The 24150-nt window shown below is 37.4% G+C and overlaps 4 protein-coding genes across 14 annotated transcripts; 2 read left to right on the forward strand and 2 right to left on the reverse strand.

Annotated features, from left to right (window-relative positions):
* Window positions 1–3984: 3984 nt before the first annotated feature.
* Window positions 3985–7103, forward strand: LOC137725296 (scarecrow-like protein 13). The gene is made up of 2 exons (XM_068463935.2): window positions 3985–4205; window positions 5130–7103. Exon 2 carries the CDS (start codon window positions 5293–5295, stop codon window positions 6901–6903), a length of 1611 nt encoding a protein of 536 aa, XP_068320036.1. The 5' UTR covers window positions 3985–4205; window positions 5130–5292; the 3' UTR covers window positions 6904–7103.
* A 664-nt stretch (window positions 7104–7767) lies between these two features.
* LOC137726869 (pumilio homolog 18-like) lies at window positions 7768–14118 on the forward strand. Its single transcript, XM_088693524.1, has 11 exons — window positions 7768–8480; window positions 8573–8703; window positions 8825–8947; window positions 9069–9213; window positions 9310–9412; window positions 10154–10702; window positions 11549–11875; window positions 12276–12792; window positions 12909–13071; window positions 13160–13323; window positions 13422–14118. The coding sequence occupies exons 7-11, from the start codon at window positions 11569–11571 to the stop codon at window positions 13792–13794; spliced, it is 1524 nt and encodes a 507-aa protein (XP_088549650.1). The 5' UTR covers window positions 7768–8480; window positions 8573–8703; window positions 8825–8947; window positions 9069–9213; window positions 9310–9412; window positions 10154–10702; window positions 11549–11568; the 3' UTR covers window positions 13795–14118.
* A 1815-nt stretch (window positions 14119–15933) lies between these two features.
* Window positions 15934–18643, reverse strand: LOC137725520 (F-box/LRR-repeat protein At3g58900). Of its 2 annotated transcripts, XM_068464234.2 has the most exons (4): window positions 18339–18640; window positions 16872–17944; window positions 16644–16787; window positions 15934–16424 (listed from the first exon to the last, which is right to left on the reverse strand). In XM_068464234.2, the coding sequence occupies exons 2-4, from the start codon at window positions 17844–17846 to the stop codon at window positions 16098–16100; spliced, it is 1446 nt and encodes a 481-aa protein (XP_068320335.1). In that variant the 5' UTR covers window positions 17847–17944; window positions 18339–18640; the 3' UTR covers window positions 15934–16097. The 2 variants fall into 2 exon arrangements, with proteins under 2 accessions (XP_068320335.1, XP_088549651.1); XM_088693525.1 differs by lacking the exon at window positions 16644–16787 and having other exon boundaries at window positions 18339–18643.
* Window positions 18644–20127: 1484 nt separating this feature from the next.
* On the reverse strand, window positions 20128–23220 carry LOC137725521 (ras-related protein RABA5a). 10 transcript variants are annotated; one of them, XM_088693529.1, is made up of 8 exons: window positions 23031–23180; window positions 22792–22838; window positions 22629–22694; window positions 22308–22427; window positions 22013–22071; window positions 21633–21762; window positions 21070–21527; window positions 20128–20743 (listed from the first exon to the last, which is right to left on the reverse strand). In XM_088693529.1, exons 7-8 carry the CDS (start codon window positions 21407–21409, stop codon window positions 20406–20408), a joined length of 678 nt encoding a protein of 225 aa, XP_088549655.1. In that variant the 5' UTR covers window positions 21410–21527; window positions 21633–21762; window positions 22013–22071; window positions 22308–22427; window positions 22629–22694; window positions 22792–22838; window positions 23031–23180; the 3' UTR covers window positions 20128–20405. The 10 variants fall into 10 exon arrangements, with proteins under 10 accessions (XP_088549655.1, XP_088549654.1, XP_088549652.1 ...); XM_088693528.1 differs by lacking the exon at window positions 22629–22694 and having other exon boundaries at window positions 23031–23220; XM_088693526.1 differs by having other exon boundaries at window positions 21070–21762; window positions 23031–23183.
* Between the last annotated feature and the right edge of the window lie 930 nt (window positions 23221–24150).

Consider the following 24150-nt stretch of genomic DNA (forward strand, 5'->3'; position numbering starts at 1 on the left):
ATTATATAAGGAGAAAGTCTTGTGTGTATTCCGACGTTCATATAAAGCACTAGATATAAGGGGCGAGGGAGGAAGTCTTGTGTGTTCCGACTTCCGACGTTCATATAAAGCACTAATATTAGGGGCGGGACTGTATGAGTGTTGAGTGACCAAAACAAGTTAGAGTTTGGGTGCCTTTTTCGTGGATTGAACAATTATGTGTTGTATTTAAGAATTTCTCCCGGAGAGTTATGCAACTAATGGTAACACAATTCTTATATTATTAATGAAGGCAAGAGTTAGCTAGCTGAGTGAGATTATCTTAAATGGCACATTAATTCTATTATGTTAATCCTTGCATATGATTTCTATCAGCTAAAATGAATCTCGTCAATTATGTTATCTCCGAATGTAACTTACACACCGTTGTTTATTTTTTAATCTTAAATTAAGTTTAAATAAACCAAAAAATAATAATAATGAACAGATATAAACAGTAGCTTGCAAAACGAGGAAAGAATATATGCCGATATTTTTCTGTATGGCCACTACTAGTACTGTCAATGACCATGAACATGTTGGACAAACAGAATAGTTTTTTTTTTTTTTTTTTTTATATTAAAAAAAAAAAAAGTTATGTCAATTGTCTTAGAGCGCGTTACACGTAGGTACGTACGCATGCATATCATCACCACAATCACATGGTAGGGTAAAGAAGGCCATGGTCGTTGGCACATCCTTATCTTACGACTCAAAATCCAAATTTAGAATCTTAACGTGATGTAATGATTGGTCCCCCCGATTACAATCATTTACACGAATGAAGTAAAACTGTCAATTCTGCAATATGATATTTGAAGGGATAATGTTAAGGAGATCAAAAAATTTAAAATTAAATTTGCAAATCAAATAATGTGATTGTTGATGATTGAATCATTACTTAAACGTTGATTCATGTGTTTATTTTCTATTGTGGACACATCATTTAGTTTACAAATTTGGTTTAAATTTTTGATATGTCTAGCATTATCTTATTTGAAGCGCCATAAAAAATTTATCTAAGATTTCATTAGAGTATATGATGTTCATTACCATTCTAATTATGTACTAGTTTGGAAAAGTTATCGAAGCACATGTTATTATTTATATAGAACAATATTCCTCCGCCATAGAAGGACCTTTGCACTACCCATTCACTGAGTCACTGGCCACGACTCGCGCCACCTTCCTCTCCTTGTTGCCATGGTTGCGTCACCAAAAAGAGGGTAGATTGAGTAAGGGGTCGACGGAAGAGAAAGATAGGAGAAAGAGACGTGGATGTTATCAACGGATACTTTGTAATTAATTAGGTATGAATGGTCCGATTCAAGGTTTGAGAAGAACTCCAATGAAGGACGTTTGGCTGGTGGGAGTGGACGGTGGTGCAAGTGGTTGATGGGGGAGAGCAGAAGACATTTGATTAGAGAGTTAAATGATGGATAAGTGTCGTTAATTAATTATCTAGTTAGGCCACGTAGAACAATCAATATCCTGGGTTTTGAACGTTCAGGACCCACATATTATCCTATTATATATGAGGATATAATAGAATTATATTTTATAAAAATATTAAGTGTGATAACATAAGTGAATTTGTAGCACTGACGTATTTTAATTTAGCATTCACATATTCTCACATAAGGGTAGTTGATTAAGTTGAAATGATTATTCATTGAGAAGTTTGAAAAGTTTATGTAAAGACGACATTTACATAGGGATATATATGTTACTGAGAATTTACAAAAAAAATTAGTGTGCATTCCAAACTTTAAATAATTAAAAATAAAAATGCGCTTAAGAGCCATGCATAATGGATTTTTTTAACCACCAATACCATGTAGCTATATATATATATTCTCATATTATTTCATGAAGAATACAAGTTGTGTATATTTTTATGCAACTCCCATAATTAGGTAGTCTTATATAGATATTCCTAATCATATAGGTTTCATCAACTGGGTTCGATAAAAAGCATTATCTTGACGACTATACTTGCTTTTGTTTTTTCGTAATTAGTTTGATTTAATCACTTAAATTTTGTTTGCTGCTGCATATGTCTCAGCCCTGTCTAGGGTTATTTTTGTGTTCCAAATTAATTAAATTTGAATTATTTATATATACAAGAGTCAAGACTTGCAAGCGTTAAGAAAATCCAAGCCTAATTGTGTATTTAATTTGTTTTTCTTGAAAAATTATAATTAGGGTTTTGGAGGCTTCACGTTTAGCACCAGATCTTGTGTTCCCCGGAGCGAAGAAGACGCTGATTTCCACGTTATCGCATATTTTAATAATTTCTAAATTTTGGGGGAAGCTCCAAGAACGTGAGGCGTGGCCGCGTGGCAGCCTCCAGGCCCTGCTTAAAAGAAGGCCCTTCTCCGCCCACTATATTACGAGAATACCATTTTACACTTTGTCCCCAGGTTCCCGAGTGCAAAAATTTTCCAATCCGTACCAAGCGAATCAACTGGAAACGCGCATGGTTTTTGACATTTTGTCTCAATTTACTTTGAACGGCGAAACGACTGACCGTTTGCAGTCGAGAGTGAGTGATAAGTAGCTCGGCAACTGAAGAGTAATATTAATTATTACGTAAACTAAATTTATAAACTAAATAATGTGTCATCAATAGAAAATAAGTATGTAAATAAATACCAAATAATAATTTAATCATCAACGACCAAATTATTTGATTTTTTATTTACGTGGTAATTGTTTTTTTTTTTGTCAAATAATGAATTTTGTTAGATTAGCCACTAACGTGGTAAATTGGTAATTGTTAGTCTATCTTTACTAAACTGTGTTATTTTCCAACTCTCTCTCTCTCTCTATATATATATATATATATATATATATATATATAAACAAATATTAGACAGATATCGGACTCAAATAGCCTGTATATTATTTCTTTGAATAACAGAGTAAAGCCCACTTGTCTCAGTTAATATTAGAGGAAAGAACCGAGTAGTGACCCTATGTATGAGAGGGTCAAACACTTAAGCTGGTTGAATTTTGATTTAACCGAAGCTTGACTACAACAAACTATTACTTAATTAAACTTTGGTTATATGTATGTTTTTAGTTTGCCAAACAGTCAATAACTAAATTTATTCATTTCATGTTACGAAGAATTTACCTGTTTAAAATTCTAATGTAGACTATGCTCTGGTACATGGTAGAAAAATTCAAAGCACCCTCTCTCGTCTTCTTTCAACTTTCATGATGGACTAAAACCCTTGCTAATTATCTTTCTTGTTTCATATTAATTTACATTTATATTTTTGACATATATTGTTGAAACCAAGTTATGTCTTTAAGATGTTTAATTTCCAATTGTTGATATAGTTGATTCATAATTAACAACAAGACCAAACGAAGGAGACCAAATTATATAGGATCATTTCCCTAAGATCATTTTTAAGATGGTTAAACCGCTTGTTCGATCAATGATTTAAGTTTATGAAATGAAGAAAGAATATGATGGGATTAGAGTAATCCAAGATCATAATAATTGACCTGTGAATATATGAATTGATGAAGCGCGTATGCATGGATTATATATGTATATATATATATATGGCGACCAAAGAAGAAGAACAAGAACGCATTGAATAAAGGGAGTTTGAATGAAAAGTTCGCAGTACTGTTCATTTTAACGGAAAATCACATTTTTACACTAAAAAGTCAAACATGTCACTATTCACTTTACCCTTTGTTTTAATCTTATCGTTAAAATTCAAAATTTTCAAATCATTTTCATTAGTTTTCTTTTAAATAAATGAACAAGAACGCTTTGACTCTCAACGAAAAGTAAAGTACAGTCAGTAGTCATGATTGCTGATCACACGTCGTGACGTCGTTCATTGGAATAAGGTTAATTTCGTCATTTCGGACCACAACTCTTTGCGTGTCTACGGTCCTCCAAAATTTGAATACTAAGGGGGCGACATTGTAATTCTCTGTAACAGCGGTGGCATTTTCTCAGGTACAACTATAAAAACCTACTAAGTCGCAACACATAGTTCTAGACATGACAGAAGGATTACTCTCTGGCTTCTGGCTTCGGGCTCCTGACTCCTGACTCCTGAAGAAGAGGGAATCTGAAAGTTAAGGTTTTGCCAACCCACCAATCCCAGCTGACCTGAGCTCGCTAATTCAGCCGACTTGTCTTCTCTGTGATTAAGGTAAGCTTTCGTTAATTTCGATTAGTATTTTTTTTTAATCCTGGGTTCGGATTAAGAAGGTTTGTTGTGACTTGGGGTGTTTGTTGTTTTGAGGATTTTAAAGTAAAGATTTAACCTTGTTTTTTTGGATGATTTCATGAACTGGGAACATGAGTTTCTGTTGGATTTTTTTGAAGGTGGATTGTTTTCACTGACTCGAATTCTAATTTGGCGTCTGCATATGGGAATTAATATTTTTTGCCATGTTTTTATCGCTATTGTATATCTGAATTGTTTTATGTTCAATAATTTGTGAAATTATGTTGTTTTAATGCCATTTTTTGTTGATCTGAGACCAATTTATTTGAAGAAATCAAACAATTCCGGAATTTAGATGTTAAAGTACTTTTTTTTTTGCGGTAATTAATTAGTTACTTTTATTAGAATTCATAAGAAAAGATGGAGGGGTGGAATTAAATAATAATTAGACAGAAAAACGCGTTTCAACATTCGTGTGCTTAAAAAATTACACGTTTTGCTGTTATTGTCTGGGGATGTTGGAGGAGAAATTAGTAGGTAAGTAGTGGGGGCTGTGCTGGTTAGGTTTCACCTGCCGAGTGCTTTTTCTTCTTTGGGTAGATAAAATATATAGAATCCCAAGTTATCTATGGCGGAGTTACGTGTTTGGTAGGTGAGTTTTCAGGTTCTGACTTTCCGAGTTTCTAAATAGAGGGGCGAATTTTATTGTTTTAGTGGTTTGAAGGATCATATTTTGCTTGTATTGTATTCAATTTTGTTGTTGTGAGGTTCTGATTGGTGATCAATCTCGCTTCTCGTGACCTTAATCTTTCATCTAAGATTAAAAATTTCTTGTGATCAAGCTTCTGATGTAAAGGTGGCTTTTATTGGTTGTTTGGTTAACATAAACTTGTTTCCTATGTGCAGATTTGGTGGTTCTCTTGTGATTTTTCTTCCACAGTTGAAGCAGTTTGTCACTTTTATTGAGATTCAGTTTAAGATCTAATTGACGGGCGATCGAGTAAAGTTTTAGGAACATATATTAGGTGAGAATCCTTCTCTGGATTGGTTCAACATTTCATTTCTTTATATGAAAGCATCTCAGCAGCACCGAGGTGTGGCGTTGTATCATCAGCCTGTGCAGCAGATTGATCGCTGTGGTTTCCAAATTTTGGAAAACAGCATGTATCCGGATACTGGTAGCCAAGGAAACAATCTTTCCTTTCAAAACTACAAGGATGACAAGGAGCAGTTCTTTACCCTGGATTCATCTCCAGCCACTGCCTTTCTAACCTGCGATTCCCCATCTGCTATTAGTGGCTTGTCTAACAGGAGTCCATTTTCTCCGCAAGGTTCTCACTCGTGCTTTTCTGATCAGCACCATTCCTCTGGCAACAACTATGGATCACCAATAAGTGGGTGCTCCATAATTGTGGATGATGACTTCAAGTCCAAGCTCAGGGAAATGGAAGTTTCATTGCTAGGACCTGATTCGGATATTGTTGACAGCCACTTTTGTTCCCACAGGAGTGGTATGGCAAGGTGGAGCCATAGTCAAATAGCCGAAACGATACCTAAGTTAAACCTAAAAAATGTTCTCATTGACTGTGCACGTGCGATATCCGAAACCGAATTTGACAATGCAATAAGCTTGATGGAAGTTTTGGGGCAAATGGTGTCAGTCTCTGGGGAGCCAATGCAGAGATTGGGGGCTTACATGTTGGAAGGTCTCAGAGCAAGGTTGGAAGGATCAGGGAGTTCAATCTACAAAACCCTAAAATGTGAAGTTCCAACGAGCTCGCAACTTATGTCATACATGTCTGTCCTCTATCGGATCTGCCCATATTGGAGGTTTGCTTACCTGTCTGCAAACGTTGTCATTCGGGAAGCGTTGGAGAATGAGCCAAGAATCCACATAATTGATTTTCAGATTGCACAGGGCAGCCAGTGGATTCCCCTCATCCAAGATCTAGCTTGTCAGCCTGGTGGCCCCCCACGTATCCGAATCACAGGCGTTGATGATACCCAATCAAAGCATGCTCGTGGTGGGGGACTTCAGATCGTGGGTAAGAGGCTTTCAGAGCTTGCTGCATCATGCAATGTGCCATTTGAGTTTAATGCTGCTGCAATGTGTGGTTCTGAGGTTGAACTTCATAATCTCAGGATTCAACCTGGTGAAGCCATAGCCGTTAATTTTCCATACGTGTTGCACCACATGCCAGATGAGAGTGTGAGCACTGAAAATCACAGAGATCGTTTGTTAAGGCTGGTTAAGAGTTTATCGCCCAAAGTTATGACACTTGTGGAACAAGAATCCAACACCAACACTTCCCCATTCTACTCAAGGTTTGTTGAAATGGTAGATTATTATACAGCAATGTTTGAATCAATTGATGTGGCTCGCCCAAGAGATGACAAAGAGCGGATCAGCGCAGAGATGCACTGTGTGGCTAGAGACATCGTGAACATGGTTGCTTGTGAAGGAGCCGAGAGGGTGGAACGCCATGAACTTTTCGGGAAGTGGAGGTCAAGGCTAGTGATGGATGGATTTACTCCATACCCGCTGAGTCCTAAAGTGACGGAGGCTATCAGGGTTCTGTTGAAGGAATATCACGGGAATTTTAGAATTCAAGAGGCAAATGGGGCTCTCTACCTTAGTTGGATGCAAAGAGCTATGGCAACGTCTTCTGCATGGAGGTGAACCAGAGGGTGACTGCAAAACCTGTAAAATTTCTAATTTCGTGTTGTTTTATGACGCTTAGAGCATGGCAGGTTGATTGTGTAAATTTTGGTAGGAAGAGTTCCTAGCTGTAGTCCCAAACCCGAATCTCGAAATTTAGTGATGTAAAAATGTCGGCCTTGCAAAGAAAGAGAATAGCTCTCGCTTTTACTGCTGTTTTACCCTTTTTGTCTTTGGCTTTTCACCAAACAAAAAGTACCTTTATCTTGACTTGTAGTTAAATATCTCAGTAGTTAAACTCAGGAGCAGTGCTGACCTCAAGTGAGATGTTTGGGCATTCCCTACCAAGGCTTTTAAAACTTGGAAAGGACGAAGCTGCTTGTCTGTATAGCACATCGAAAAGTTATCCACGTGCTTATTAGGAGCTGGATGTCACTCAATGTGTTTGACTTGAGTTTCACCACACGTGGGAATTGAGATTGTGTCATGTGGTTAAGCTACCCCATACGTTGTCAATTGTTGTAGGCTAGAGAGATTTTGAACACTGAATTCCCGAAAATGAGTAACCACAACAGCTATATGCTCCTTGCAGCAGGATTTATGTTTTATTGTTGTTTGAATCAATTCTACTTTAAAATCATCTAAACTATGAGGAATATGTGATTTAAATTTGAGACCACATCTATCAATGAGTCTGTTTTACTTTAAGAGGCGAAATCGAACTAAACTAAACAATAAACTAACTGTAAAAGTTATGCCTCTGAACTCGTCATTTATGCGGAGTCAAAACTAGAGAAATAAGTCCTAGTGGTCGAGACTCGGGTTCATGCTTTAGAAACGAAATGGGTCGGATCATGATCACACGGTGAAACTCGACCACTTACTTGATAACTTCCCGGAAAATACGGCAATTAACCCCGTGAAAACCGAAAACATTTTGTAAAAAATAAAAAATAAAATAAAAGAAAAACACCCGCACTGCGATTCGAACTCCATGCATGATAAAAGCAAATGCATGAATTGCTGCTTTCTGAATTCTGATCACGATGAAACTCCAGGTACTCCCTCACAACGCTTTTCTCGCACACATATCAGTTTCGCTCAAGGTAGAACTTTAGGTCTATAGTTTAATTGTCATTCATATTAAACGAAGAAAAATTATGGAAAATAATTGAGGGGTAAGAATGAATCGTGCAGATTTGGTTTTCTTGTGGATTTCAGAACAAGTAACAAAATTTGCTTGAAGAATTGGGGAGTCCGTTACCGACGGATTTGAACAACAATGGAGGAGTTGTCGTAAGATAGGTCGGAGTTGCGCGGAATGCAAAGAGAGCAAGAGCGAGAACTACGTCGCGTAAGGGACAGGCAGAGGAGGCAGTCTATGACCGTTGAGCAGAGAGAACGGCATCTGGCACGCTGTCGTAGGAACTATCAACTTCGACGACTAAGAGTTGAAAATGCTAAAGCAGGGGATTTCCCATCACATGTACAGCAAATAAGCAATGAACGTGAAGCGGCAGCATCAGGAGGGAACAATGACGTTTGGGAAGTTACTCAGCTCGAAAAAACAACCGCGGAACGTCTGCAGCACTCCGAATGTAAGTGTGTTTGTATAACTGCATTGTCATTTCGCATGTTCAAAGTTATTGGGGACTCAAAAGTTTGTCATGTTGCGTGAAATGTCTTACAGGTTTGGAGGCTGTAGCTTCTAAATCGGCTAATTTCCCAAAGCGGTTGCGTTTGAGTCATATAAGGCGGCTTGCGCGTTGGTTGAATAATTTAGATGGCGAGGTTATTGGTAATCACCAAATCGTAGCACAGGTGATTCCAAAGGGTGATGCTAGTAATTCTTCTTGTAAGCTTGATAGTGTTAAATGTAATTCATGATTGTAGTTAAGCAAGAACTTAATTGTTTATGAGCTTTAGTTTTAATATCAAATAGGTTTCCGAATTGGAGATTTTGGATCTGGGAAGCTTCCAAATGGACTGCGTTTCAGTCGTGTTAAACGTCTTGCGCGGTCAATAAATACTTCTACAAATGAGGCTTCTGTTAATGGCCCGAAAGGTACTAAAGAAAAAGTAGATGAAAGTCAGTCATTCATTTTTAGTAGCCTAATGCATGTTAGGAACACGCAACGTTTGCTTTGTCCATGTACTTGTTACTGAGTATTGCACCTCTGGTCCAGTCGAACAGAATGTCTGTGGAAGAGATTCGAGTGATCAGTGATGATAAGCCTAAATTTGGACAAACTATTGATGTTAGAGGAGAAGCAGAACGACCTAACGTGGATGGTAATTCTCAGCTGCATTTTCCATGTGCGTAAAGCAATGGTTGGTGTTTTCATCTGCCTTTTTTTTTTTTTTTTAATTGTGTACCAGAGAATTCCTCATTGATGTGCCCCGTGAGATGTTGGTGTCCCGTTTCAGGATAAACACTCCCTCGTGTACTAATGTCAGGACATGAACTTTAATCATGCACAAGAAATGGACTTTATGCAGCTCTTCTCTACAGGTTTTTTACTGAAGACCAGTAAGTTGGAACTGTTAATCTGTTTTTTCTTGGATTCACGTCTATTTGTCATCGATAAAAGATTTAACTTTAACTTTAGAAGATGAAATGGAGATTAATTCTCACACAACAAGAACACGGGTGTATGTATTCTGTGTCTGTTATCATTGGTGCACATCTGCAGGATATGTTACTTCATCGTCAAGTTGTTATTATCTCTTCTCTTGTTACTTAAAAAACAAAGGGTCAGTTGAAGTGTGACATTAAGATTGATTACCATTTTTTTAGTCGAAGATGTAAAATTTAAGGCATGTAGACCACACGCACATTTGTCTCAGTCAACATGAGATAACTAGGCAGTGGACTTGCCGGGAGCGAGCCATTGATGATCAACACATTAAATAATGAAGTCGATAGAAATTGAGCCTTTATTGTAGTTGATTGATGCTTTATAGTAATGGCTGATTGTCGTTTCCAAGCAACTTAGTTCGAGTTTTCACCCCTATCATCCCATTGTAACGCCTTCACCACCCACGGTATAGCTATTTAGAGTTCTTTAGGAAGCACCATGTCCATTGCAACGAACTTCTGAGAGTTTCATCTAACATGTTTTGGAAGCTACATTATTTTTAGGCTTCCTAGCTTGTACTTTTGTCTTTTGTTTCATCTAACATGTTTTGGAAGCAAAACAAGAAAAATTAGTGTTAGGAAATCTTTATGTAGTGCTGATCGTTTGTTTTAACTTCTCCTTTATATTTCAAGATTGTATGACAGAGGAAGCTAACCGATGACGAAAGCTTGTTGGATTCAGAAAACTTGTTGGCAAGACTCGCCTATTTCTTCAAACAATTACTCGTAGTCGGAAAATCCAGGAGCTGGAGTTACGTTTTGCTGCGCTGCTGCTGGCAGATTTTGATCAGGGGAAGAGAAAATATTCATGAAGGCCTTGAATTAGGACTATACTTGTAGACCGCATTGTCAATGAATTCTAGCTTCTTGTCGAAATTTTGGTCAAGTTTTACTGTTCATTGTGTTTTTTCTGTTTCAGGTTGCACTCCACAATTTGTTTTCTCTGCATCATATATATTGCCAACCTGTCGCATTTTCTCGTTGGGTCAAGTATGAAACAAGGATTTCTCATATTGCACTGCATATTTCATTCTTGGTGGCATTTGAAGTCAATCATATACTGCGACCGGCCTAATGTTGCCCATATTCCACCGCATGATTGACTTTGTATACTGCATAATATCATCCTAGGCACTAGAAGTTTTTCTTCAAAATTGGAGCTCAATTCAGTTAACGGAGCAGGTTTTACACCCCACTTTTTAGTCCCTCACACATTCCTCAATATTTTTGGTCATCGGATTAAACTAGATAAAATTAACACGATGTACAAAAGAAGAAAAATTATGTGTGTTTATCATTTTTACTTGGTTAATAGTACTTAATTTTATAAGATAAATAAATTGTAAGACCCAACACTCGGACCACGGGTCAATACGGACCCCGACACATAAAAACCACATATTGCACCCCTTGATTTGTCATGTTAACCTTACCCCACCTTGCCCCACCTTGCCTCTCACACCCATTTTTTTATACCCAAGAACTTCTCCTGTGGGGTGTGGTCTTGAAAACACACTTTGCAGATTTCTATGCATGTAAATTGCATGCCCTTTATTTTGTTTGAGTTATTAATTCAAACCGCATTGACTAGAATAATTTTCTAACAACGTCAATCGGCCATACCGTTTTGAACCGGACTAGACCAAACCGGAAGGATGAGAAATATTGTGTACTTTTTGAACTTGTTTTCCAAGTCACCGATTTGTTTTCGCAAAACTTTATCTGCAAGCTTCCCTATAAACCTCCCAGGTTTCGTCCGTCCTTTACACAAATCCTTCTTGAATTAACAATAATTCCTCTTGTTATTTCCCCCTTTATTTTACCTCCAACACTTTTCTAATTAATATTAACGGTATTTCCTAATTATATTATCTTAAAAAAAGCCTAATCATAAGTGTAATAAAAACCATATCAACCAAGGATTAGAATCCTACCTAAACTGGGATCACCGCACTCCATATTTAACCAAGACTCTGCTTCTTTTTTTTTTTGAATTCTGATTTCTTTCTCGTCTTCTGGTTCTTGAAGTTCTTGCTCTCTCTGTAACAATGGCGACTTCATGTTACTCTGCTTCCGACCCTCCCAATCCAGAGACTCCTTGCGTGCCTCCTTCTTACTCTCTTCGACGACAGCAAGAAGCCGACCTCTGCCATTATTTCGGCAACGTTCGGGTAACAGTGGACCAAAGCAGCACTAGTTCTCCGGGTTCGTCTTCATATGCTACTCCCACCAAAATCCAACAAGCGCAATCTGATTTTTATTCAAGACACGAAAGCGGGTTCAGAAATTGTCCGAGAGCTCCAATGGCATTGTATTCACAGAGTATATGGGGAGGCAATAGTGTGAGCGCTGGAGGTAATCTTCGTATTTACTCTCCCAATTCATGTGAAATGTATAGTTTCGTATGCAAGACTTTTACCGTCCTTCTTAAAGACATGACGCGTTTGGAAAACATTTAACTGCAGAATTTTCTTTAACATGATAGGATTTTTTTTCGACTTTGATCTTCCAAGGGTAGAATCCTTGCTTAGGGATTAAACTTTAGGGTTTTAGTCTCGGATTGGTTTCAAAATCTGATACTTGTTTAGAACAGATCTTTTTAAGTCTTGGACTTTATGGTCCTTTCTATGCTTAAACCCTAAAGTCGAAGACAGACTACTCTACACCCTAAATAATACTGATATCAAAAGTGTTACCTCAATTTTATGTGTGTATAGGTTATGAGCCTATGTAATTTATGTTCTTGATTTTCTAGGAAACTTTATGGGCTCAAACAATCTGAATGTCCATCAACTAATTGGCAATCCGGCGACAGAACAAGGGACAAGAGCAAATTGGAGTGTTGGAGCAACGTCTACATCTTTGGGCAGTTGGGCACACCAGCTGAGCCCTTTTGGTAATAGCGATTGGAACCAAAATTATGGAGGACAAAATTACAGAGGCAATGTTGAAAGGACTGGATTATATTATTTCAATGATAATAATTGGGCCCAAAGTTCAGGAATACCTAGTGAGATAGCTCGACTCGCTATGACTCAACTCGGATCGCAGGCCTTGGTACAGAGAATGATAACTCCCGGCGACCCATTAGCAAAGAGTATGGTACTCGAAGGGGTTTTTGGTTCCTTATTCGAGGTGATGTGTGACTTTCATGGACACTATGTTTTTCGGAAGCTTGTTGAATCATGCAATCACAGTCGGTTGAGACTCATTGTGGCTAAGATAACTTTGAATTCTGAACCACTCATCAACGTATCAGTCTGCAATTATGGGTATCCATCTAATCCTTATTCCTTAACCCTCAAGAAAACAGTTTGCTTTGGAGAAATATATCTGCGTTTTATGCTTCATAGTTGTGAAGGACTGGTTGCTTAACTTGTTTCTGCAGCTCAAAATCAATTCAAACGCTGATCAAGGTGCTCGAGAAATCGTCCCTGATATACACTTTGACATCAGCTCTATCTTGTGTTGTCGAAGAACTGATGACCAATCGTACAGGATCCTGTGTCATCTTGAAGTGCTTAAACCAACTTGACATTGAGAAAAATAAGGTAGCTAGGGTTACTTTATGTTTCTGTTTTGGACACATATTTTAAGCGCTTTTCTGAAAAGTTCAACATTTGGTTGATTTGATTGCAGAAAATATATGAAGCTGTTGTGAGGCTTTGTGTCCGACTGGCTCAGCACGAAAGGGGATGCATACACTTGAATGAGTTCATCACCAACAGTAAAACTCCATACAGAGAGAAACTCATGGACAAAGTCTCGAGCAACTCAAAATTCCTTTCTCAGGATCCTTCAGGGTACAGAAAATCCCTCTTTCATCTTATTGTTTACATTTTGTATAATGTCATCATTTCTTTTCTCGGGTTAAGTGTTCAGCAACTTTGTTATTTTTCAGGAACTATGTTGTCCAGCACATCTTCACGCTATATAACCCAGTCTTCTCTGCAAAGATATGCTTTGAGCTTCGAAATCTTTACATACAACTCTCATTGCAAAAAGGCGGGAGTCACGTTGTAGAGATGTGCTTAAACTCTTTGGGAATGGAAGTTGTAGTGAATGTTCTTCTAAAGTATGACAAACTCTGGCAAGTTGCGCGAGATCAGTATGGAAATTACGTGATCCAAACAGCATTGAAGGCCACAAAGCGCAAAAATAGCCCCCTTCATCAAATGCTTCTAGAAAAGCTCAACAAAGATCGAAGTGAACTCATGGTTGGGTTTGGAAGGAAAGTGCTGAGCATCATTGACAAAGGGATCCCCCTAGAGTAGTAATTGTGAATGGTTGATCAACAGCCGGTTGACGATGATGTTGTTGAACATTTGCATATATTTTGTTTGTTATTCTGTTGAAAAGCCGCGAATTGAACTCAAAGAGGGGATGAGTGGATCTAGTATAATATAATTTGTACACTGAATCAGAGTGGAAAATATAGGAGGGCTGGGTGCTCATGTATTGTGTCTGCTAAGTTGGTGTTCTTCTGATACTAGTGCATCTGCAGCAATGTATGTCGTTTGAGTCCGGTAGGTTTCGGAACCGTGCGTCTAATGGATGTACCTCAAAATATTAATAAGATATGTTAATGTTTCTCTTGATTGATAGTTTTCCAATTTTATATGCAAGTTATGACAAGAAGTTGTTGAATTACAAGGACTTGATCATCGACTCCACTATAAACTGCAGGCAGAATGGTAGTTTGTTTGATGTCTCCTACATGTGTGGGCTGAGGTTTAATGCTACTTTACTTGCATTTGAATGTATATAATATCGTTTGTTTAAGTAAAAAAAAAAAAAAAAGAAATGCTCGTCTTTGTTGATTCATATTGCTATTGCACTTGTTGTGCAAAGTCTTACATATGCTCTCAATTGCGGGGCCTACGTACCAAAGACCCTTGGGCCCAAAACAGAATAGAGCCAAACCCTAATTTTGTTTGTGGGCTGCCGTATTAACTATCACTCATTCCTAGCTGCGCGATACACATCGGACGGTATTGACGTAATGTGCTGACATTATAAAGCCTCCTCTCCATGTGCTTAATTAATCAGTCTCTTATTTTCATCTGCTAGTGCTAGGGTTCTAGTCTGCGCCCCTGTTCTGGGTTTTTAGGGTTTATCTGCGAAGTCTGGGTCGACTTTCTTTCAATTTATTTAGTGCATTTCGATCTTCCAGTTAGATTTTCCCTTTTCTGTTCAAAATTTTGATGCTTTTTTGTTTGTTGTGTTGTGACGGGGGACATTGATCCGTCTCTTACTGAAAGGAGCAGGCAAAATCGGTGCCTGTACATTCCAAAAGTAAAGTTAACGTCGCATAAAGATTATCGTCGACGTTGATGGTCCTTCCGGCTTCGGCTTGGGAGCTCCTCCGTCGACGGTGGTGTCATATCCTGTTGCCTTGTGGTGATGCGGTATCACTGCCTCCACCGTTTTGGCGGGCCATGAGACCAACATTTGTTTTTATTCTGAATGTTTACAATTAATTTTAGTTTTTGGAATATAAAACAAAATGCAAAGTTCAACCTCGAAGCCGTCTGAATATAAAATCCATATAATATTTAGATAACATAATAAATTCTAAAAAATATCGTTCAGTGCGATCATAAAACAACATCAATGGGCGACGGCTCGATTTGGGTAAAGTATATCTTCTTAGCTTTCGAGATTACTAATCAAAACTACCCTTTTACTTTGGTTTTTGTTTCTCTTCATAGTCAATTTTAGGTTTTAAAATTCTAAAATAGGGAAAATACAGATTATTAAAGAGATGTGATATTATATTTTACTTATCACACATTTTATATGTCTTTTTGTCGTGTATTTTAATTATGGTGAATTTACTAGTAACATATGCTCGTATAGACAGTTTTGATAATATTTATTTTTAATGTTAAAGACATTTTTACTTTAAAAAATCACTCCTGATACTATTCACTTACAACACATTTTTGTTATTTTTGTTGAAACTCAAAGTTTTCAATCAATTTTTATTAGTTTTCCTAAATTTTAAAAGGTGTGGAAGAAGTAATCTGAGGTGTGTGTGGATATAATTTTTTTTTTTTTTATTCCCATATTGCCAAGGTTAGTAAATAAGAAAAAACATCTCATGAGTTGTACAAAAACACTTTAAAGGTTCGAGATAGAAAGAAAACAAAACTCATTTTGTATCTACTTGTAAGCCCCGGGTTCTTTGGTTCCCTTCTCTCAATACAAAATAAGTTAGTTTTTTTCCGTGATTAAATTATTAAGTTTGAAGTGTCTTTCTAATTATAATTTTATCGAAATCTTACGTGTGAAAACAAATAATTTTTCTTATATGAAGTTATGGCACATTTTTGAGAGTCTCAGGACCAGCCCTGCACAAACTCCTGCTTATTCAGAGCTGATTTCTGACTTTATTTATCAGAAACATAGAATGGAAAAAGATTAATAAATATAAGCAAAGAAAGACAAACCAAGTCTTGGTTCAATTTTGATTGCTCACACCACACTTAACCACCATTAATATAAGCCTAGCTAGTCTTTGAGAATTCCAACCGAATACAATGTCTGTATAATTTCAGCACAGCAACTGCTGATACTAGAGGCATACAAATTCAATAGTTGAAGGAACATTTTCTTTAAGGTGCTGCATAGCATGAGCTCTTCCTTGCACTTCCTCTTTGACCTCTTCAACTCCCCTAACCGTTTCGTTAGGATGTGATCTAATAGGACACCACCAACGCCGGATAGGATCGATAACTATTTTCTCCAGTGCAGCAACGTTCTTCACAAGGTGCATGACAAGTTCACCAACAGGTGGATGAGCACGATACCCTACTACTTCCACCACCTTGAGGTTAGGATGGGGGGAGCATTTGGCAGCTTTCTCTTTCTCTTCTCCTAATTCAGAGGATGGAAAATAGAACTGCAAAATGAAAACTATCATTGTACACACAACAAGGACCATCAAGTCGATTAATTATCATCTTCTGTAAATGCTATGGAAATATTATCTGTTCACACTTTTCTTGCTTGGGTATTGGTACTGGAATCAACAAAGGATGAACAGAACAACAAAGTGCACAATTATCTACTAAACGGCACCTAATTTTTATAATGTAATCTCCCAAGCACGACTATATACCTTTAACACAAGTCTCTCCAGGTAAGGAGATGCCTTGATGAACTCACTTAAATGACAAAGAACCCAATAATCATTTGCACAAACCATTAATTCCAAATGCTTGAGATTTGATAATATAGGAAATACATGGTTCTGATAGTACATCTGCAAGCCGAACAAGGATTAAGTAAACTACATAACCAAAACAGAAGAAAAGAAAACCAGCACATTATAATTGCATATACTAACCGCTCCATCGATGGCTAGCATGAGGACCTCTAGCTGAGAAAGACAGCATGACAGTTGGGTGAAGGGAAGCTCTATGGATCGATGGTAGATACGACCCTCAAACAAGAAAGGTTTAATACGCTCATCCACGCATACCTCTACAAGTAAAGGTACGTTACTGAGAAGCAAGTTTACCCGACGTCCCGCATACATGAATGAAACAAGGTTTGCATCACGAATCTCAATGCTTCTGAGGGCAAAACAAAATTGAATATCTAAATATTTCAATGCCAACGACGAACCAACGACTCTTAAATTAACCAACTTATTGTTAGCACTCTCCACTTTTAATCTTTCAAGAACTGGACAATTTGACAGTAAGTATTCAAGAACTTTTCCCGACACGTCAACGTAATTGAAATGAAGAACTCTGAGGAACTTAAATCCAACATTGTATCCAGAAGAATGTAGACTTGAAATGTCAGAATGGGTGGGATTTAGCTTCAAGGTAGAATCATTTTGGAGACCTATTAGTTGGACAGGAAAGGGATAGACATCGTTATAGTTACGTCTCAATTCATTGCAAAACACCAGCTCAAGTATTTGAACTCTCTTATTCATTGCAAACTGAATCCACTTATCAATGGAACTCGTAAAATGACCATCTATGTCAAAGTAAGCCCGGAATTGTTCGATAACAGGGCCTCTATGTTGTTCCACCACAGTGTTTACCCAATCGACATATCTCTGTCTTAGCAGGTCTTTTTGTTCTGGTTCTACACGCAGCAGGCGGCAATAATGTTCACCCAGCTCATGTTTAGGATCAAAATCGAGAGTCACAGTCGACGCCCACACATATTGCCATCGCTTGGAAAGAATACTGGTAGCTCCTGCTTCTTTTAGTGGCAAGAGGGACACAATAGTAAAGAGAATTTCTTCTGGCAACTTACTAATTCTGTCCACCAAGTTACACTCGCCGCCCTTAGTATTCATCATTCTTTTTGGCCAGCGTCTCCCTTGTCTATAAACTATAAAGGCTTCTAGTAAGGGCTGCTGCTCCCTTTAGCACAAAAAGTGAGAATCGAACTTCATCTCTGTTCAATTTCATGATACGATTATACAATTAGCGTAATTTACGTTGATCCAAAAGGCAAAAAAAAAAATCAGTTGGTTTACAAAAAGCACTATCAACAAATATGAACAATGGCTGCTAACTGTAAGGAAATCAACCAAAACAAAGCAGTTTTACATCATGGATAGAAAACGGGGCAACTGTAATTTGTACAAGAAAGAAAGATCCGTGGAAAAACATAAAGCAGCCGCGATTTTTATAGAGAAAAAGGTGCAATTTTGATGCTAATTTGATATCTGGGAAAAAAGAAAAACGGCATCTTCATACAAATCAGACCACCATACCAGTCAGTCACCGTCAGCCTCAGGTAAACTTAAACATTTAGGAAATTAACAAGAATAAGAGACTGTATTTACCTTGTTGCATCGGATGAGTTGAGAGGATGGAGTTGTTTTCTTCATAGAATCATAATTCCGGAGATTCAATTTTTTTTTATAATTTTTTTTTTTTATATATATATTTTATCAAGAGAGGAGAGGCGAGAAATTTGAACAAACAAAACCCACAGGGATTATATTTGATCCGCTTCTGTCCGAGAAAATGAGTAAAATGGTGTTTGTGGGGGTTCGGAAGTGGAAACTGGATCGGCCGGGTACGTACGATACGAGGCAATAAAATATCACCACGTCGTACTATATGGGACATTTCTCGAACATTTTTTTATCATTATTATTTTTTAATTATTAGTTTTCAAAAACTAAGCAGTGAGTTAAAGAGTAGCGGCTGTGGGGCCTGGGATCACGGGATGGGATGGGATGGGATGGTTTCCTCCAATCCAAATTATTTTTAGTCCACCAAAACATCATTTCAACTGATATCTCGACTGGTAACATTTCTGCCTGCCATTCGGACGGACCAGGGTGCTAGTATTCCTAATCAATTGTGTCATAAGATTTGAAGTACCACCACCGGATTTGCTAGTATGCAGGGTTTTCGGCCATCAGATCCTTGGTTAAGAATTTAATGATCAGGATATAATGGCCAAAATTTTCATGTATAAAATACACCCAAACATATTAATGCCAATTGCCTTATTTCACTACAATGTGTACTTGTTCAGTCCAAAAGACGAAAGAGCAATAAATTTTGATGAAGATGCCAAAAATCGATCCTTAATTTCATAAATGATAATTTTTATAAAAACTTTTAAATATATTCCAAATTCTACTTAAATAGACACAAATGCCCTCAATTTGTTTGAATAATTAGTTATTGACTGAAAGACTTCTTGTGCTACAATCAAAGTGTTGCTGATCCATGAAATTAAGGACTATGGTGGTGATTTATTCTTAGGGCATGAAAAAACTGGGATGATCATGCTCAACTTGCACTAACAAAATTCATAGACACCATAATACACATGGAGGGCTATGAATTACTCCATGAGGTCTACCACACATCTAAAGCAAACACAGACAAGTACAAAGTCCAAAGGGTTCCAAAAATTTATCTGCAAGTGTTGTGGTACAACGTCTGGCAAAGAGAAAACATAAACAAGAATTGGGAGTTCATTCTTTAATAAATATTCAACGTAAGGAATAACTAACCATCTACACTCACCATCGTTTACGGCTGCAAAAGTTTCCACAGTTTCCTAATAGTAACCGATGCCTTCACTCTCTTATGCACAGGTCTCCACCATTTCTTACGTTTAGGGTTTTGCTGTCAGATTTTGTAATCTTCATCTAATAGGGTTTTGGTTCCTTTGTTTATTTGGTTTTTAAATTTGAGAGTGTTTGTGTCTATTTATGTGAGTTTTGGATATATCTGAAAGTATTTATAAAAATTGACATTTGAAATTAAGGACTAAATTTTGGCTATATTTGATAAATACCCATCTTGTATCAACATTAAGTCACAAGAAAAAAGCAGACGTTTAGGTTTAGGGGGTCAATTGGTGCCTAGGATCGGATTGGTTAAGTCATTAGTCATCATTATAGTAAAGGAATGTTAAGGTAGCGAATGATTTTGCATTTTAAAGGCAGCAACGTACCTTGAATACAGTGAATTATCCAATCTGCTCCAATTCTAGGCACCAAATGAGCCATTAAGGTCAAGAAAACAAACCTAGGCAAGCACAACGGAGGGAAACACCATCTTATCTTGCATTAAGAATAAGGAACCAATAAATGAAAAAACACAAACTGGCTAAGAAGTACAGTGCATTTTGATAACTGGATTTTGAACATTGTATAAGCTTTTCTAATCCACCTTTCAGGCCATTTACATCTTCTACCTCAATTTCTTATCTTCAACCGATTGAGTGAAAACATGTTTCTTGAGTGAACATTTAAACAAATTCAAGAAATTAGAGCACATGGAGAAGGAATGCAAGGAACATTAGTGGGAACAAAACAAAAAAAGAAGAAGAGGGTTGTCAGGACCCGCCAAAATGATCCGTCCACACCTCGTGTTGTGTATCCCTAAGATGAACAGCACCCACCTTTTTTAGGCTCTGCAACTGCTGCTTCTTGGCTCCCGTCTTGCAAAACCACCGTCTTTCCACTCCCTACCCAACTGGGGTCCTGTTTCTTGAGCTCCTGAGATATCATAACTTTGCGGCTTAGTATGTTATAGATCTCTTTCACAACCATCTGAAAAGCGGCAGAGACATTGGACGAATCAAGAGCAGATGTTTCCATAAAAAACAAACCCTGTGCTTCTGCCAAGGCTTTGCCCTCAGAAGTGGGTACCTCCCTGGCATCCTTGAGATCGGACTTGTTGCCAACAAGTATCGTAACTACGTTCATGTCAGAATGAGCTGTTAAACAGTATATCCACCTGATCAATCCTCAGTTCATCACATTAATTAGAGACAAATGCAAGAAATCTTTTGAATCCACAGGGGTCTAGGAAGAACAGATTGACTATTGAATCAATATTTAAAAGCCATTACTTCATTTAAGATAGTCCACTAAACAATCCAAATATTGAGAATTCTTCATTGAGATTACTTCGAAAGTAAGCCAAATATTGTATAATGTTGACAAAAGTCTCCACTTGACCAAACAAACAGCCCCAGAAGAAAAACGTACTCAAAAAGAAAATTATACGTAAAAACTCTAGGAATACTGTCAAAGAACTTACTGTGGAGTTCGTTAAGCCATCTGCCAATGCTATCAAACGTCTGGTGTCTACTGATATCATATACCAAAAGAGCACCAACGGCACCTCTGTAATATGCAGAGGTGACAGCCCTGAACCGCTCTTGACCGGCTGTGTCCCAGATCTGTGCTTTGACTTCTTTACCATTGATATCCACCTTTTGGGTTTGGAACTCTACTCCTATAGTTGACTTCGAATTAGGGTAGAACTCATCTCTAGCAAATCTTGCAAGCAAATTGGATTTTCCAACGGCTGAATCACCAATTAAAACAATCTTGAACAGATAATCCTCGGTCTTTTCCTCTTCGGAATAAAAAGCCATTGCCCAAACTCCACAGATTTTTAAGCTAATGAACCATATTAATAATGAGTAGCCAGGGTGGATCTTTAAGAAACTAATAACCTACAAAATATCTACTTTTCCCTCTCCAAATGATTCTCTGGACAAAAAGAAAAAACAGTTGGCAGATGAACCGTGTAAGGCAGGAAAGGTATATAATGGGAAAAAGGCTTTTCAGCAATTACAGAATCCGAGACTTCCTTACAAAGCTAACGTAGGATTACAGATTGTGGCCTCTATGCCTTCTCTTAGATGCTTTCTACATATGTAAATCTATCTGGGAAGCTTTCTCCTTTTCAAATTACAATCTAGCCGTACAGAAAAAAGTGCAAATCCTGCAGCATCAAGAAAGCATCAGGAGTTACAGACTTCTAACAATGACCTGGATTTGAAATGTTAAAAGGCAAGTTATTCCACTGTAAAGATTTTTACAACTATTATTTTAATTATGGGACTGGAACGAGAGCATAAGATGTAAAAGAAAAACAATTTAACCAATCAGCAAGCAAATGTCCTTGTGATTGCAATCTACATAAGTCCGTATTCTCCAAAAAGTTTAATCCTCACACAGGCTATAAGTAATACCTCAATGCCTTCTTTGCCTTAATTTTAGCCTCCTCTCACTCCAGCTTTCCCTCTGAAACCTAGAAATAATGACAATGATTTACCTCATTCAGTTATTCTTGTAATAGAATGCAAAAGTAATGATGATGAAACAACATGAAATTTGAGATTTCAAGAAAGTTCCCAATGTGAAACATTATGGTGTGATCAAACATAAAGGTCCACAAGGCTGCATTATTCAGAATATCAACTTTATACTGCAATAATTGCCATTAAACACTGACAGACCCAACTCACGAAGTAAACTACTTAGTACCATTATGTTAATCTTCAAAGTCAATTAAACAAAAGGGGGACTCCAACCAAGAACCACATTGATCAACTACTTCCCGAGCAAGAGCTAAACCGAATGATCCCCATTCGCTCCAAAACAATCCTAAAATCAGAGGGGCAATATACATAAGTTTTTCCTTTTGGGAGTAAAAGTAAATTTGCACTATTTAAGAAAACAGCATGATCACTGTATAACTCGGACCCAATTCTCGAATATAGCTGAAAGTCAAAGGAGGGAAAAAAAAATATCATAGCTTCGACTGATCGAATCTCTATTAAAAATCTACCCAATTGAATATCATACAGTGGAAGCCTAAAAACCAAACCGAGTAACAATCACTTGTCATATCCACCACGCAGGCCCGAAATCCTATTGAAAGATAATAACTTGCACAGTAAATTAGTACATTTATTGGCAATAATATGTACGACACAAAGAAATAATGAATTTAAAATCCAGAAATTACCAGATTGGGGGGTCAACAACGGATCAATAGCTTGGACGTGTCCAAACCTGCAACAATCCGATCCATAAAAACACTTTTCAATATCAACCCAATACGCAAAACAAATTAAATGATATACAATCAATCGAAAATTTCACAAATACACGAAATCGGAATTTGGAGATCCAAACGAGCCGTAACTCGTAAGGAATACAATTCTAAAATGTACAAGGTTGAGAGAGAGAGAGAGAGAGAGAGACCGTGGATGATGAGATGGAGGGCAATCAGCCGTGGATACCGGCGGTGAAGGGCGGTGATAACAGAGGGGAGGGCCAGCAGAGAGAGAGGTGAGAGGATGAAAGGGCACAGAGAGAGCGTCAGAAGCACACATCGGACAAATGACGGGGATCAGGAGGACGATATCCAAGGTAATTTCGGAATATGATAAAACACATGAGGGCTTTTTCGTCTAAGCGTTTAGTTCAACGTGAAAACAGTAACGGTAAAACAGTTATATGGTCCAATGCTGGGCCAAGATAAAAAAGGCATTTTGCATAAAGTAAAATTTTCAGAGAGGCCCAATCTGCGGACTGAATCAGAGGCGTTCAAATCTTCTTAACTCAAAACTCTACGCAGCCTTTCTATGCTCTATTTATACGAGTGATTCGTGTTATTTTAACTTAATTATTTTTAGTTTTTACTTTTTTAAACGGGACGGGTTCATGCTGAATTTGGGCTAGCGGGCTCGTCACCTCTAGGAAAGAAAACTTCTTTGTTATATTTACAGATTGTTATACTAGGTGATAAAAACTTCTTTGTTATATTTGTGATTGTTAAATTTACAGATATGATTTCAATGTATGTAGCACTCAAATTTACAGATGTTTTTACAAATCTATGGAATGTCAACCAAACCAAACTATCGGTACTCTACTCATGCCCTATTTTTATTTCTTGTGCGTACTAGATGCATGGTAAGACGAACATTTTTTTATGTTCATACTATTACGTACCTTTTTCACAAATAATAACAATATTTATAATAATTTTGCATGTGTATGTTTATCTTAGGTTGACGGTCCCAAATCTGAATAAAGATGAAGGAAGAATAGGTAAAGTCGACACTTTGTTCTTCACATCGAATTCCTATCATATTAGCGCCGGCTAACATATATGATGAAATAATTTCATTCGGTTTTTTCTTTTCTTGCCATGTTAATCTTATTTCCATCTACAAGCATCCTTATCCTTGTGCCTTGTCACCGCAAAGTCACCTGGAACAAAATAGTTGGGAACCTGCCAAAAAAAAATAAACATAAAAATACATAGTTGGGCGAAAACTAAAGACTCGTCACAACTTTGAAGCGTCTTTTACTACTT

The sequence above is a fragment of the Pyrus communis genome, chromosome 5 (assembly GCF_041283825.1).
Source record: "Pyrus communis isolate YQ-2024b chromosome 5, ASM4128382v1, whole genome shotgun sequence".
Lineage (NCBI taxonomy): Eukaryota > Viridiplantae > Streptophyta > Magnoliopsida > Rosales > Rosaceae > Pyrus > Pyrus communis.

Bases quoted from the DNA above. Each gene is read 5' to 3' on its own strand.
- LOC137725521 (XM_088693528.1), bottom strand. From the start codon at position 21,409: ATGGCTTTTTATTCCGAAGAGGAAAAGACCGAGGATTATCTGTTCAAG. The intron at 20,744-21,069 runs GTAAGTTCTTTG...ACTGTTTAACAG, and splicing joins ATGGCTTAACGAACTCCACA to CTCATTCTGACATGAACGTA.
- LOC137726869 (XM_088693524.1), top strand. From the start codon at position 11,569: ATGGCGACTTCATGTTACTCTGCTTCCGACCCTCCCAATCCAGAGACT. The intron at 11,876-12,275 runs GTAATCTTCGTA...TTGATTTTCTAG, and splicing joins CAATAGTGTGAGCGCTGGAG to GAAACTTTATGGGCTCAAAC. The intron at 13,072-13,159 runs GTAGCTAGGGTT...ATTTGATTGCAG, and splicing joins TTGACATTGAGAAAAATAAG to AAAATATATGAAGCTGTTGT.
- LOC137725296 (XM_068463935.2), top strand. From the start codon at position 5,293: ATGAAAGCATCTCAGCAGCACCGAGGTGTGGCGTTGTATCATCAGCCT.
- LOC137725520 (XM_068464234.2), bottom strand. From the start codon at position 17,846: ATGATGAATACTAAGGGCGGCGAGTGTAACTTGGTGGACAGAATTAGT. The intron at 16,788-16,871 runs GTTAGTATATGC...TTCGGCTTGCAG, and splicing joins TGCTAGCCATCGATGGAGCG to ATGTACTATCAGAACCATGT. The intron at 16,425-16,643 runs GTATATAGTCGT...TTCATTTTGCAG, and splicing joins TGGAGAGACTTGTGTTAAAG to TTCTATTTTCCATCCTCTGA.